The 15,738-nt window shown below is 43.4% G+C and overlaps 1 protein-coding gene across 15 annotated transcripts in view; it reads left to right on the forward strand.

Moving 5' to 3' along the window:
- The first annotated feature begins 3,951 nt into the window (after positions 1-3,951).
- Positions 3,952-15,738, forward strand: part of PIAS2 (protein inhibitor of activated STAT 2) — a 69,262-nt gene continuing 57,475 nt past the window's right edge. For 9 of the 15 annotated variants that reach the window (XR_009461179.1, XR_009461181.1, XM_059725294.1 and 6 more), the window contains exons 1-2: positions 3,953-4,024; positions 4,758-4,986. Coding sequence is in view for 12 of the 15 variants with exons in the window: in XM_059725294.1 (XP_059581277.1) it covers positions 4,867-4,986 (120 nt within the window). In the remaining 3 variants the exon portion in view is untranslated. The other 6 variants (XM_019495878.2, XM_059725295.1, XM_059725297.1 and 3 more) reach the window with 4 other exon arrangements.

Genomic DNA, 15,738 nt, shown 5'->3' on the forward strand with positions numbered 1-15,738 from the left:
ATGCCGCTGACCAATCAGAGCGTGGGGGGTGGGACTTGACTGCAGCACTGACTAAACAGAACGGGGGACTGTCGGAAGAGGCGTCCAATCGTAGGCCGCCAAAGGAAAAAAAAAAAAAAGCGGCGTGCTGGAAGAATTTAACCAATCAGCATTTAGGGGAGACGGGGTGCTGAACGGACCAATCAGGAGGAGGAAGAGAGACCGGCGAAGGCAAGCGACGTTGCGCGCGTGCCAAGGACTTTAAGTTTGCGCATGCGCGGAGGTGATAGGTGACGTCATGGCTCCTGCCTTCAGGTCTCTTATTTTGCATCCAGCAATACAATGCTGCTGGGTGGACTGAGGGCGAAGTCGGTCTTGATCAACCTGTTTGGCTTCCCCATTACAGAAGGAAGCGCCTGAGACAACAGCAGGTGTTTCTAAGCCTTTAAAAATAAAAAAAAGGAAGGTTCAAAACCTGTTCATACAATTGCAAGATGATGTCAGGTCTTCACATTTGCAGATGCTTGTTCATTTCTGAAAAAAGTTTGCTTTGGGGCTGGAACGGTTCATAGTGGGTCTCAGCCCAAAGGTTGGGGGAATCTAGATCTACTTCCCATGAAAAATAATGCAGTCCTTTTGGTTGAGCTACATCTGGCAACATGACATTTTGCAGTTTGCAATTTTGAATGTGTAAGTAGTATGCACTGAGCAGGGTCTCAGCACCATGTAAAAGCAAATATGTTAATAAAGATTTGAATCCTATATAGGCAACCAAGAAGTAAACCTCTTGGAAAGGAAATCAGAGAGCATTCAAGTTAGTTTGTGGTCATCAGCAGGGCCTGATAAGGCCAATGTTGTAAAACCACAGCATTTTCTTCTTTCTAGACAGACTTTCTTTCTGTTGCTACTAGGTAATATTATGTGCAGTTTAAAATATACTGCTAAGTGCTCTCCAGCAACCCATACTTTCCCTCCCCTAAAAAAATAAATCTGGAGTCAGCCAAGCAACTCTTTTAGTCTTCAACAATTTTCATTTTATTCTACAAATTCTGATTTCTTTAAACTATTAAATTCAAGCATTTGAGTTGGTCTAATAAAAGAGATTGGATTTACCCGAAGAACCCTGGCTGCCTGATTCGAGCAGACACATGTACATGTACTCAAACACAAGAACAGCCCCATCGGCTTTAAGAGAACTGCTTAGTTTAAGCAAGCACACGTATGTTTGATTTAAACTTCTATTTTTTTCCTCATGAGAAGAAAAGGTAAACAGCACATTAATGTATTGCTGCCTCGTTAATGTAGCCATAGGAAAAATGTAACTCAATTCAAGCAAATAGAGTGGACCAGCCACAAGTACAAAGCAGTTTAACCAGTTAACTGGTTAAAAATATGATTCCACTCAAGTCAACATGTTCTCTCATCTAAGTTCAAGTAAAGTGAACTTGGAAGCTTAATTAGGACCTCATAAACACTAATATTAAGCAAAGAAATTTCTATTTACCATTAAACAGCTGTGTACATATGAATGTCATATTGAAAGAAATAGTTTGAATGTTTGTAAAGGTTGCCCATTAGCCAGTTTCAGGAAGAAGATAAGATTTATCTCCTTATCTAGTTAATTGTTTTGGGACTACGTGCAAAAGGTCCTGACTTTGCTTAAAGTCTTAATTTGAATCTTTTAGAAGTCTTTTACAAAGAGAGCAAATATCCTGAATTCCGAGAGATCAAACCCTAAGGCCTTTTGACCAGATTGGTAAGAAAAGGGCATTTGCAGTGATATGGAAGTTTCCCAAAGGTAATTTAAAATGCTCAACAAAGGCAAAAGAATCTGCTGAGTAAGATCCGAGCCCAAATTTGGGGGTAATGACAGATTGAGTAGGAGGAGCCCACTGATGGCACCTCACTCAATAAAAACTGTAACTTACTGTCCCAATTTGGAGGTGACTATACTTGTAGAACAATGAAGGAAGAATCGCAAGTGTAGCCCGGGTCAGACTGATCACCTGAACTAACCTCTCCGTGAACACGAATCTCTTAGTTCACGCTAAAGCTGCAGAGCACCCAAAAAGGACTGAAAGAAGGGGACTTAGTCCTATCAGTATTGAGGCCAGCCTATTGAATTGTATTGCTGAGGCGAGCCCATTCCATTGAACCGTACTACTGAGGCCAACCCATTAAATCGTACTACTGAGGAATGAAACCATATTTTGGTATTTGGCTTCTCGGAATTCTAGGATTGTAAGTATAATATGAAAAATAATAGTATTGATTCAAATTTAACTTTTAGTTGTAATTGTAGTTGTTTTTGTAACACTAATTCTTATAGTATTGTTTGGGAAGGAAGTGCATTCGGAGCATTGTTTCTGATATATGTAATTATTGTGTTTTTAATGTTTGTGGTGTTTCTTAAAGCCAAGCAGTGTTATATACGTAGCAAAGAGTTTTAAAATAAAACTGTGTTGTATAAATTAAGTGTGTAAACATTGTGAAATCGTGCAATCAGTTAACTACTCCCCCAGCCAGTGCATCAAAACGAATCAGTAAATTGTGTGGGATTTTCTCTATTCCATAACCCACTAGAGACAATGAAAAAGGCAACAGACTTATTACCTAGTGTGCATCAATGTGAAGGTTTAAAGATTAAAATCAAACACAAGACAAAAGTTTAATACTCAACAGTAACTTAACTTGGCCCAGATTACACATATATATGTTTTATTGGATAAATTGAATAAATAGGTATGTCTTCCTTTGGCCTTAAATCCAGGTTGCGTTAGAGAAAACAAACCAAGCTGTTTAAAAGAATGGTTTGTGTACAATTAGTAATCACCAGCTAAACCATATTATTACTTAGATTTAAATATTCTCTTGCTGTTTGCACCCAAAACTTTGCAGCTGTGCGCTGGTTCATGGGGACAGGAAAGTAAAATTATTCTATTCTATTTCATTATCAAAGCACAGCAGAGTACAAAATAGGCATTGGACAGATTCAGTATTGTTCTTAGCTTTTCCACAGGTAATAATTAGAAGGTAACAGCTACTACCCTTTGATTTCAACTTAATGCAGGTCCATCCCCTTATATTTCTTTTCCATGTCCAAGTGTTGCTGTTCTACTCGGCACAAGGGTCTGTCATGCCAGGAATAAGGCATCTTTGCAAATGAATGTATATCCAACAAAAATCAAAAGCTTTCTTCTGCTACAAATAACAGAAACAAAATTTGTTTCAGCCAAAGCACAAACTGACAATATAACCCATGAGCCAGATTACCCATGGCATAACACCTTGTGCAATAATTAAGACTTTGATGTTCAAAGGTACTATTTGGAATCAATGGCGGTTAGATGCCCAAGTACTTTTAAAAACCTGGTTCTAATACTGACTAAAGTGGGTGTTAAGAGCTACCTCATTACAATTCTCCTCTCACTTTCATTGTTTCAATGGCTCTGCAAGGTAATGAAGATCTGACCCAGAGCTTGCAGCTTCAAGCCTTTATGTTAAACAGCACATATGAACTCCCCCGTTTGAGTGCTCCATTTAGCCGCCATGGCTGCTTGTTAACATTCATCCTCCATACACTAGTTAATCTGAAGAAGCCAAAATGGGATCATGGAGGAATCTAATTTGTTGAAATGCTAGGACCAGCTATAGAGTTTTGACTATCTGGGTAGAACATGGGACTACAAAGCACTCAAAATGCCTCAGAAGTATGAGCTTTTGTAGGCAACAACCTACTTCATCAGATAGGCACAAGGGTATTCCTAGCATCTGATTAGGTAGGTTATTGCTTACAAAATTCATGCCTCTCTCAATCAGTTTGTTTCTAAAGTGCCACCTTGTCCTATCTTCTGTCTAACTTCAGACTAGTGATTTTCAACCACAATACTACAAAGTCCTTTGATAGATGCTGCAGGTGTGAGAAGATAAGCAAATAAGGGCAGGATCAGGCTTCAGGTGTGAAGAGAAAAGTAGATAAGGGCAGGCTCAGAGCCCTTCTATTTTGCCACTTCCTAGCCTGTGCTCTTGGTCCCTCTGCAAGGAGGTAAGCTGTGATAAGCTAGTTATTGAGAAGGGGTGCTGCTCAGTTCACAAAGGTTATGGAGGGGACCTAAAAAAAGTTTGAAAGCTGTTGCTTTAGACTAATGCATCTTGTTGTTTCTGATGATCTGAGATAAGGTTTTGACCCTGGTTTGTAGGCATTACACAAGGCTTATTTATACTGTTACATATCAGGGTTTTCTTTGACAATAAGGCTGTGGAACAGTCCACAGTATACACGCAGATATGGCTTAAGTTCTTAGAACAGCAATTCTCAACCAGGGTATTGCAGCAGCCCAGGGTGCTTTGAGATGCTTTCAAGGTTGCTGTGAAGTACCATGCAATGTTAGCACTATTAGATGTGCAATTATGCTTCACAATATAAACACAGAGACTTCAAACAGAAATCCAGTGTTAAAAAAAAGTCTGACCTGTTGTGAGATTTTTTGAGCCCTTTACAGTAGACAAATAGTCTTTTTTCTATAGTCAAAAAACAAGTGAAAACTAAGAGCTGGCACTTTCTGATGAGTGCCTGGAGTCTAATGAAGGGCACTGTTTAAAAAATGAATAAATAAATAAAAAGGTTGAGTGCTGCCTTAAATTATTAGAGACTTAAGGAAACTAGCATTTTTCTGGTAACAAGCCTACTTCTACAGGCACACTGCTTAAATAAGCTCAGCTTTTTGCTTTGAAAAAGTTGTACTAAAAAAAAAACACAAAAAAAACCAATTCTGCAGGTGTTGCCCATCTGTCAGTAAAGGGCACTAAGTGGCTACCTCAAAATGAGAGAGTTCTTGGGTGCTGGCACCTTTCTCCTCCTGCTGTGAACCCTTCATTGCAAGGTCTATGAAAACAGAGAGGGTCAACCATGTAAGAGATGTTCCTCGGGGTGCACGCAAGACCTACAGGAGGAGGAGAATCCACAAGAAGAAATGGAAGAAGCTGCCAAAAAACCCAACATATGAGGTGAGCATATTTAAAGTTCTGGAGCGTGGGAGTGATACAGGGCTGGCCTTGGGGAATATGGTGCTCTAGGCAAGCTTGTATTTCCCCAGCTTCTGCCCCCTAGTCGGTGGTGCTGCTGCAGGCAGAGGCAAAAGGGCAAGGGTGTGGGGTGCAGTCTGGCAGGGAGGCAGAGTGGCATGGTGCATCAGGCAATTAGTGTACTGTGGCTACCACCTGGGAGCAAAGCAGGTGCCATCCCACTGGCACATGCCTAGCTTGGCTTCTTCTGAGCAGTGACTGGAGACAGGTGGTAGGCTGGGCTGGGCAGTGCTCCTCCTGCCTGGAACAGGAATTGGGTGGGGTAGGGGGAGAGCCCTGCTCTGAACATGAGCTGCTCACTTACGTGTATGTGAGGCTCCCCTCCAACCATGCCTGCCTACCTGCAAGGCTGGCCTGGAGTGATGGATCAGGAAGGCGGCTGATGTCCTGGTAGATTGTTATGCATGGCTGGATAATTTGCCTGTTAGCTGTTTGTGGGATCTGTCTTTGCTTCCTATTTTAATAAATTGGTTGTTTGGTTTAACAGCACTATTGGCAATGAAAGTGAATGTTGTGACTAGGTAATTACCTCTGGCTGCTTTTGAAAATACACTTCTCAGCTGCACTTCCACATTTGTTTTTTTTCCACCTCAACATTTGTTTTTTTTCTGTAAATGTCTCAGCATTTCCCTTGCAGCATGAAACCCATTATCTAGTTTTAAAGTTTACCTCCAGTGACATTTTTGCTTCATTTTTTATTAATAAAACGTGTGACACTATCATTATTTGTTCTGCAGTGAAAATGCACCTGGTTAAATAGATAAAACGAAGATTGCTGTAGCATTGTTTGATAAGTCCAGCTTTTAAATATTACACTCCAACCATGGAAGCAGGGATGTTTGCTGTTTTATCTTCTCACATTAATGAAATATTATTACTTGGTTGAAAAACAACTATGCATCAGTTGAAAGACACAGTGCTATATGAAATAATAATGTCTTTTTTTTTTTTTTCTTCCCCCCCCCCCCCCCCCCGTCTAACACCAGCTCTGGCACTGCCTTCCTGAGACCGTGGGCAGTTATGTAGGTCCAGATCCTGAAAATAACATTTCTCCTTGCAGTTGAACATGAGCACCTGAATTGCATTTAAGACTGCAATTACTGTCCTGGAAACCTCTACTCTGTTTCTGCCTAAACCCAGAGACACTTGCGTTCTGTAGGTGCCTTGGTCTTTGATAGCATTGCCAACTCTGTTTGACTCTATTCCAGGAGGTTTCATCACACGACGTACCGACATTAATACACTACGCAGTGTATGTAGTTAGTCAACTAAAGAGATGACGCGAACGTGCCTGCTTGCATATATGTTACGGATTACGGTGTATAGACTTGGTCAGGAAGGGAAATGCACACTACTGTTACGCTTTAGAAACCCACTGGGCTACTGTATAAATCAGATTCAACTTTTAATATTAATTTTAATGAATGCCCTATCACTTATTTCCTGGGTGACTCCCAGCAGTCTCCTGGAGGCGTAGATCCAATTCCTGGGGGTTCCAGGGCAGTCTTGGAGGGCTAGCAACCCTCGTCTTTGTCACGGCTCCGCTTTGGTGCGGGCCTACAAAAACCTCAGGGCTGAGAGAAGTTTGACAGCCGTCTCCAACCTAAACCAGGTTGGGGTGCAGGAACTGGTAATCCCCCACCTCGCTTTCCCTAAGGGCCCCATTTTGGTCCTTTGGAGAGAGCCTGACCGATCAGGCTCCGTATAACATGCAGACGTGGTCACGGTTTCCTTTATAAGATGACCCTATCATCCCCTGCCCTCCGACCTGCTGCTCCGTAATCGAAGCGCTCGCCCAGGCTCAACAATAGGTTGGTACCAGGGCCGGACACGCCAGGCGGCTGCCTGCAGCCAGGACAGAAAGGGGGCCTGAAAGTTGCAATTGTTTTCTATTGTTCTACTATTATTAATAATCTCTCTGGTGAAGGGGGACCTAATACTAAAAGTTTGCCTGTAGGATTGGATTACCAAACTTGCCTGTAAGTGTGCCTGGGGCTGCCAGGAGTGGAGGCTAGCACGGCACTCCTCTGCCAGGGCACCCTGGGGTGCTGCCGGCTCCTGTGAAGGGTGCAGCGAGGTGAGATGAATGGATAAAGCCAGGCCCTGCCTGAAGGATCCCCGACCCTGGCTGGCAGCCCCTCTGCAAGGAGGTAAGAGCACTGCGATGCACGCGCTCAGGTGTTTGAAACCGGGCGCTGCTCAATTCGCAGAGGTGATGCAGGGCGCCTTGAATCCCAGCAGGGTGCGGGCTGGTCGGAGGAGCACTCGCCGGGCCGGGCGGGGCAGGGCAGGGCACCGGGCGAGGGCTGCCGTGCGCCGTGCCGGGGAGGGCGGGTGACAGGGTGACGACTGTGGGCGCGCCCGCTGCCGGGGCGGGCGAAGGGCGCGGCGTGCCCCGGGGCCGGATGGCATTGTGGGGGCGGGGCCGGGGGGGGGCGGGGGCGGGGCTTTCTCTGCCTCCCCCCTCCCCCCCCGGGCTCCCCCGTCACGTGCCGGGGCCGCGGCGGCGGCGGTGCAGGATGGTGGCGGCGGCGGCGGGGCCCGGCAGCGGCGGCGGCGGCGGGTAGAAAATGGCGGATTTCGAGGAGCTGCGGGTGAGGCCCCCGCTCCTGCTCCCTCCCCCGTCCCTGTGCCTGAACTGCGGCCCGCGGTGCGGAGCGGAGGCCGCGAGCGGGCGGGGAGGACGCGACCCCTCGCCCTTGCCCTCGCCCTGGGCGGCCGGGGCATCCCGCGGGCTGGCGGCGCCGGTCTGTGCGTCTGTCAGTGCTCCCACCGCCGCTGCGCGTCTGCGCCTTTGTGCCGCCCCTGCCCCTCCGCTTCCAGGTCCCGCTCCCTTTCCACGCCCGGAATCTGCCCCTTTATTTATTTATTTGTCGTGCCTCCCCTCCATTTCCCGACATTTTAAACCCCTCCGTCCCTGCGATGCGTGCCCTGCCCTGCCCGGGCCTGGGGAGACAAAGCTTGCGTCGGGCGAGGCCTGTGCCCCAGCCCTTGCCTTCCAGAGAGGCGTTCCCCTGACCCCCTGCTGCGGGATTTGGGGGGCGCCCTCACTTGTTTTTCCTGCAAGTCCGCTTTGAGCCAGAGTCATGTTGGGGTCGCCGAGGTTCACCTGCTCGTGTCCTGTGCGGGGAGGCGCGGCGAGGCTGGACTGGTCTTTTCGTGCCTGACCTCTGGCTGACTGGTTTCCGGCAGCATCTCCGTGGTCACCTCGGTTGCTTTTGGGCTGGAGCGTGTCCGTGCCTCTCTCTGGTCCTTCTGGGTTATGTAAAGCCCAATTTCGGGAAGATCTCTCTCCTTTTCCAATTTATTTATTTATTTATTTATTTATTTATTTATTTATTTATTTTTTCTTCCCTCAAAGCCTGTGTGAGCATATCTCACGTAGGAGGATGCTGTCTGAGCAGCAGGCCTGCAGAGCTGCTGTACCGGGGGGGGGGGGGATCCCCGTGACTTCAGTGGAAATGAGCGTGCGAGAGGGGGGTTTTGAAGCCCCGAGGAAGTCTCTCTTTGCTGTGGGCTTCGTTCTGCGCAGAAAATAGGAAGGCAGTTTGCAGAGCGGTCGTGTCTGTGCTCCTGCTCCCGCCGTCCGTCGGGACTTCGGCTGGAGCGTTTTGCTGGGCAGCGAGCGCTCTTGGGGCTGGGAGGAGGACGCTGGCAGAGGTGCAGCCTAGGGGAAGAGCCGAGTTTGGTATTCATGGGGGACAATAAGTCAGTATTGAGTGGGGGGGAGGGAGGGGTGTTGTTAAATGTCTCCATTTTTTTTGGTTGCGTGCGGCATTGGGAGCTCCAGCCCTGCGCTCCCAAGGTTATAGTCGGGTTTGTCTGGGTTGGCATCGCTGCAAGCTCCTAATGGAGATGCTGTTTATATTGCAGTTAGCTATGCAGTTGTATCACTTCATATATCACTGCATACACCAGTATTATATTTATGTATATGTGTGTGTACATAGGCAGACAAGGTTCTTTGGGTGAATCTGATATCTTTTATTAGACCTTGTTTGCTTGTCTTTAGACCAACACGTCTACAGCCTACACCACTCTATCTACATAGACGTGTGCGTACACATACACACACGTAATGATGGTGTATGCAGTGATATATGAAATGATACAACTGCGTAGATAAAACTTGAGCACAGATGAAGCCAAAGGCTCCTAAAGCCTGAACCCACTTTGACCTGTCACCCAGAAGTGTTTCTTATTTCGTTTTTGAGCTGGCGCTGTTCTAGTCGTATTTCCTAGGGCTACGAAAATCCACAGAAGTAAAGTTATGATCTGTACCGGGGGGCTCAACCCCCAGCCCACAGGCTCCCTATGGGTCTGCAAATCCAGCATTTGGGAAGCAGCAGCAGCAATTGTTGCTCCCGTGCTGCCAAACTTCTGGCCCTGTTGGCCAGATTGCATGGTAGATCAGAGTGCGAAGGTGGCCTGGGTCTGATCCAGGCAGCCAGGGGCCAGCTGGAAGCAGCACAGGGCCTCAATTCACTTGGTGGTGTGGGTCCTAAACTAGCCTGTGGACTAGCTTTGCACCACTTACCCAGCCTGTAACAACAAAAGGTTAAGCACTGCTGGTCTATACAGACTGTCTCAACTAGCAGCCTCCATCCTTTGGTTTGCAGTCATCAGCCAGTCATAATAGAAATGATGGTATGATAAAATAGGCATTGCTTTAAAAAAAAAAAAAAAAAAAAAGAGAGTCAGTACAAGGTAGTTAAGTTCCTTTCCAAACCACTCGTCGATTACGATCTTGGTGGAATGGACATGAATAAAATGTCTGGCACAGAGGTAGACATTCCTTAGTTTTTTTACCAGACAGTGGGCTTTAACGCTTGATTTTTTTTTTCCCCCTTGATCCCATCTGGTGGGGAATTTTTTCTTTTCCCATATATGTATAGATGGGGAGGTTTTACTTAAGTTTCCTTCTACAGTCTGTCTGGTTGTGCTGCTGTCTTCCTTTATTTTGTGTCTCTTTGTAGCTCACCAAGTGCAGAAAGATGTGTAGAAAGCATGTTAATGCCATAGAGAAGTATGGATAAATAGTTGAACTGGAATCTTTGTTTTAGGGACATCATTTAATTTATTTAAAGCAATATTTATGTGCAACTAACTGTATTTAAAAAAAAAAAAAAAAGTATTGGTAGATTCTGTGTCTTATCGGAGGGCTGTGTGATCCAATTCAGTTTTGTATTATTTGTAATTGGGTACAGAAATAATCCAGTAGAGACCAAGGCTGGGATTACATTATTTGTAAATTATAGGTTACTTCCTTTTTTCATGGTGGGAAGCAATAAGAGTTGATGAGAAAATGATTCCTAGTAAACCAGAGGGTGGGTAGGTGGGTGTTTGGAGGAGACAGCATGCTCCTCTTCGGGCTGAAAGAGCATTTATATGTATTTACTGAAAGAACATTTTATTTGTATATAAATAAATGTTATATATATATTAAAAAAAAAAAAAAAAGGATAAATGGTCTTTCAACCCAACCTGCCTTCAGATGTTTAAAATATAAAATGTACACACCCCCTTGACTGAAGGCAGGTTTAGTTAAATAGTTGTGAGAGAACCATGGACAGAGACAGTAGCTGGGAAAGAAATCTTCCTTTTTTTATAAAGGAAAACCAAGAGATCTGTAGGAATCCTTGTCTTTTTTTTTCAAAAGATATGGAGGGATGTGTTCAAGTTTTCTATTCAGCATCTGAAATTCAATTCTCTTTATCTGTATAAATGCACCAAAGATGCGAATATTTCTCTAGGCAAGAACAGTAAGAAGAGTTACTGCCAAAAAAAAAAAAAAGTTATCTCCTACAGACCTTGAAGTTCTGCAAAGATGAGAAATTCTGATCATTTGGATGTATTGCATCATTGTATTCCTATATTTCTAGCAGCCTGTTGTCTTCATATTTAGGCTGATTTAAGCAGCATTCACTGTATTCTTCTTTTTAATTTTTTTTTTTTTTATTTTATTTTAAACATACAACTTTCAGACTTGCCTTTCATTTGAAGGTCTTAAGAGCCTTGGGTCCAGTTTGTAGGCCTGTTAATATAAAATATATGCAAAGCGGGGCTTAAGCAGTCTGACACAGTGTAGTAAGTTATGTCTAATCAATTGTGTTTTGAGGTAATGAATAAAACTTTCATTATGTGGAAACTAGAGATATTTTTGGCAAATAAAAGTATACATGGCCATTCCTTTTTATAATGGGAAACAAATTGGGTATGATAGTGGAGATCTGTTTCATAGCCATTTGGAAGGAAAGAGGAAGGTACTGACAAAAAGATTGAAGTGGGTGCACATTTCCTGTACTTAAAAATAAGTTAAAATTCATATCAGGTTTTGTTCGAGCGTATAAGCAATGAAAAGTACCATTTAATTTTAATAAATACATCTGCCTTTTTGGCAAGCTAACTCTTGCTGACATGCATCCAGCTGCTGAGCAGAACAGGAAACTTGTAGCATCATGCTCAGGTGACTGCATGGTCCAGAGGAGTGAGCATAATTTTGGGAATTTCAGCCTCTCAACTTGTGGAAATGTTTAAATTTGCAGTAGAATCCATATGTAGCCATAGACTTGCTCTGCTTTTTTCATTTCCACTTTTCCATATGTGTAAAATGAGAAGAATGCTTCCTGCCTGTATGTGTATTGCGATTTGTGTAGTATACTTACAGTGTGTTCAACATGTCGGTGTCCGTTTTCCTTTGAGACCTGAAGAAGGGAAGCTTGTCTGACTTCTCTCCCAGCTATACAGTTGGTCCAGTAAACAGTATCACAAAGAAATCCTTGCCTGTTCAACATACAGACTGTGTGCTTAATGTTAGGAACTAGAGCAAAAAAATGAATATGGGAAGTGTCTCTGTACAGAGAAATTCCCTGTAGTTTTACAATACATTACGCCATTGCCTAACTGTGTAATATCTGCTGTGTTTTCAAGTATAAGATTAAAACCAGTTGCCCTTGCACAGTTAAATATCATCAAGTATAATTAAAATGCATTTTCAAGCTTGAGTTTTGTATTGCTGGTCAAGGGAAAGAAGTTCTTGTGCAACAAAATGCATGTTAATAAACTTCACCTTGCCCTATTTTAGGTTATATCATTTATGTATATGTTACATTTGTCAAGGAGTTTTTCACGATGGCTTGCTCAAATCCCACGTGTCGTTCTGGGGATACGTTTTAAGCAGTGGAATGCAGTCAAGACTGGACAAGAACCTAAAATCTGTAACTGATAGAGGTTTTTTTACACTGGAGGGAACACTTCCTTCATTATATTTTATAAAATAACTAAAATTGTTAATAGACTGCCATACACCTCAACTTGGGCCTTAATTCTTACATGCATAAACCCTGTTGAAATCCTTGGAACTTTTTCTAGATGTCTAAGAAAATTTCAAGTAATTCACACAAACTGTAGTTTAAGGGAAGGTGTATTTGTGATTGGGAGAAGAGAAAGTGGAAAGTTAGTATGAAGTAAATGGTGGAAAAACATGGAGATGCTCTGCTTGTTCACCAGCTGGTTACCAAGGAGCCAAATTTTTAGACTAAGCATGAAATATTGGACGCACAAGCTAATATTATGCTGTCTAGTACCTCGTGCTTGGGTGTGTGCAGCTGTTTAAAAACAAACAAACAAAAAAAACCAACAAAACAACCCCCCCCCACCCAATATTGAGTTTATGCACTTTATTCTTGAATATAAATTGCTTTGTTCCTTTCTTCTTTGTTGCTAGGGCTGGAGACTCAGGTGATGTGACGGTATCAGTTGCATTTCCAGTTCAGTGCACGTAACTGGCTTTCAGTTTTGCTCAAATAGTTCTATTAAAGGCATGTAGTGACTAGAGCAAGAGGCTGGGACCTGAAAGCAAGGTTCACTTTCCTGGATTTGTCACAGTTTTGATGAGATGCTTGAGGAAAATAACTTATCTCATTGCCCATGGAGGCCTTTTGAGATCTTTGAGTAAAAAGCTCTATAAAGTGTCTTGGCAGCATGGGTGTGAATCCCAAGTACCTTTCGGCTGAGCCATGGATTCAGATATGTGCCTTTCATTAACTTCAATGGAAGGTATTTACATTTTCTAGATTACTTTGAAAACTTCAATCTCTGCTTATAAGAACTGAGTTAGTTTACTAAACTTAAGGTTTAAGTCTTAGAAGAAAAAATCTGCTTGTGAACCTAAGTAAGAACAACTTTGGGGTTTTTTTTTGTCTTAAGGATAAAGCATTCCAGTCCCAATTCACTGGCACTATAGTAAATTGTTAATTTGAAACACAGAAGACCAAAAAAAACACCAACTTTGAAACTTAACAGGTTTGAATGATCCAAACTACAGTATTACAGTACCCTGTATTTATTATACAAAACAGCTGTACAGTACCTGTATAATCTTTCCAACAGTTTCTTAAAGAAAGCTAATTGTGGTCTGCTTGACTGTCATATTGTTGGTCATAGACAAATTTGTTGATATTCCTCCACCCCAGCCTTTGTTAATCCCTCATCCATGACAGGAACATGGTCTTTCAGCACAGAATTGAGGATTGTGAGCACTGTATATGCCTCCTTCCATAGCACACATGCTTGTTCATATACTATGGGGCAGAGTTGTGCTGCTACCCAGTGTGTCCACAGGTGACGGATAGTGGGATGACCTTCAGGGAAGGTTAGCTGTGAAGTAAGCAGGGGTAAATCTGTCTAATAAGCAGTCATGGACCCAGCAGCAGCACCACCGGATGTAGTGAGGACAGCAGATGGCAATGCTTTTCCCTCCTGAAAAGCCAAGTATATCTTTTGGCAGTGCTGTGACACATTGGGTACAGGTCGCTACTATAATAAACCTGCCCAGCCCCCAGCTATGGATCTACAAGTCCTCAACAGTGGAGTAGGCAGAAGAAAATTTTAGAATCTCAACAATTGTGAAGGTGGATGAAGGCAGCAGCAGAACAAGATCCCCAGTTGTCTTGGTCTCCTTGACATTGGATCAAGGTCCTGGAAATTGGTGAGGCAATTCATTTTTCCCTGGAGCTCAGCCCAGTCAGGATCACCTTGCTCAAATTCAATTTATTTGGTAGCCTTGGTCCCAAAGCCGCCCTCCACAAAGCAGTTCATGATGACATAGGGCAGAACTTTATCCCAAGCTATGATGCTGTTTCTCGTAGAGTCAGATGTTCCGCAGATCTCTTGCACTCCTGGAAGCCTCCTGCAGCAGATAACGTGCCAGTTGTTTGTGGTACGCCATCCTAATGTGGTGTATAATTCCCTGATCTGGGGGCTGCATGTGGCTCATAGCACGTGCTGGGAAAGGGCATACTGCACATGCTTCAGACCTAATCCTTCCCAATTGTGGGGCACACACTTATCAATGAGAAGTACATTTCAAATTCGGCATGCCATTGCTCAAATTGGAGCAGCCACTCTCGAAACAACTTAATTGCTGTCTCTGTATTTGTTGGTCCTGTACAAGCATGGCAAGTGTTTCGCCCCTTTTATACACTGGGGAATTTCCTACTTTACCACCACTAGCGGCTGTAGCTTCTCACTACCATTAGTGTTGCAGCAGAACAGTACAGCGAGCCCTTCTTTTCTTCCTTCTCTTTTCCTCCCACCACAACACTTTTCTCCCTTAAGTGCCAGTGCCCTATCGGGCTACAGGTTATTTAAAAAAACAAAATGTATCCTTTAGCATGTATTCATCCAATATTGCCTTTGTGCTTTCATGCCAATTTTCTGCAGCCACAACATTGATGGAATATACTTCACCACTTCATCACTTTCACAAAGTGAAAGGATGCTGTGACAATGCTGGACTCTCTGGAGCCAACTATTACAACACTGAAACTCAATTCCTAGCTTCAGCACAATTTCATCTGCTCTTTCTTTAACTGACAGCCTAGATATTGTTCTCCCTTGTATCACAAAACCACTTGGACAATTCTTTTTCTAAATCTGAATGCTTTGCGCCTCAGACTCTTCTTTGTCCTTTTTTTCATGTCTTTCTATTATCTCCTTTATAGAATCCCAATTCTTCAAACGGGTCAAAAGTGTAGGAGGAAAACCATATTCCTTAGCAATTTCTGTTCTGGATTTCACTTATCTACTTCATATATCACTTTCAACTTCTGGAAAATTTGTTAACTCATTGTACTTCCTTTTGTTTGCCATAATGCTCACACCTGCTGGGCTTGCACACAACTCCAAGCAGTAGGTGCATGCAGTACTAGCAACGTAGGATTACCGGCACATTTATCAAGCAGTGGTGGGGACTTGCTATGCACAGCGTGCAAGGCCATGTGCTAGGGAAGACATGTAATAATTCCGTCTCTGCAGACTCGCATTGCAGTGTTATCTATACTGTATCACTTAGAAGTAAACAAGTTTTGATGGGTTTATAGACCAGGAAGTGTCTTCAAATTTCAAAGTAGCTGTATTTTGAATTATCTGCATCATGAGGCATACAAAAACTTGTCCTTTCAGCTGGGAAGTGACAATAGCTTTGAGGTATCCAACACTTTGAACTATTAGATAATCTAATTAATGAGGTTTTTACTGTACTTTCAAAATTTTGTTCTGCAAACACATTTGAGCTGCAAAGCACAAAGAAACATTCTAAGTCCCCAGGTTTAAACTTAGACATGGTCCAACAAAACCTCATTTAATTTCCTTCAAAGAAGGAAAGGGGGAGGG

The sequence above is a fragment of the Alligator mississippiensis genome, chromosome 3 (genome assembly GCF_030867095.1).
Source record: "Alligator mississippiensis isolate rAllMis1 chromosome 3, rAllMis1, whole genome shotgun sequence".
Taxonomy (NCBI): domain Eukaryota; kingdom Metazoa; phylum Chordata; order Crocodylia; family Alligatoridae; genus Alligator; species Alligator mississippiensis.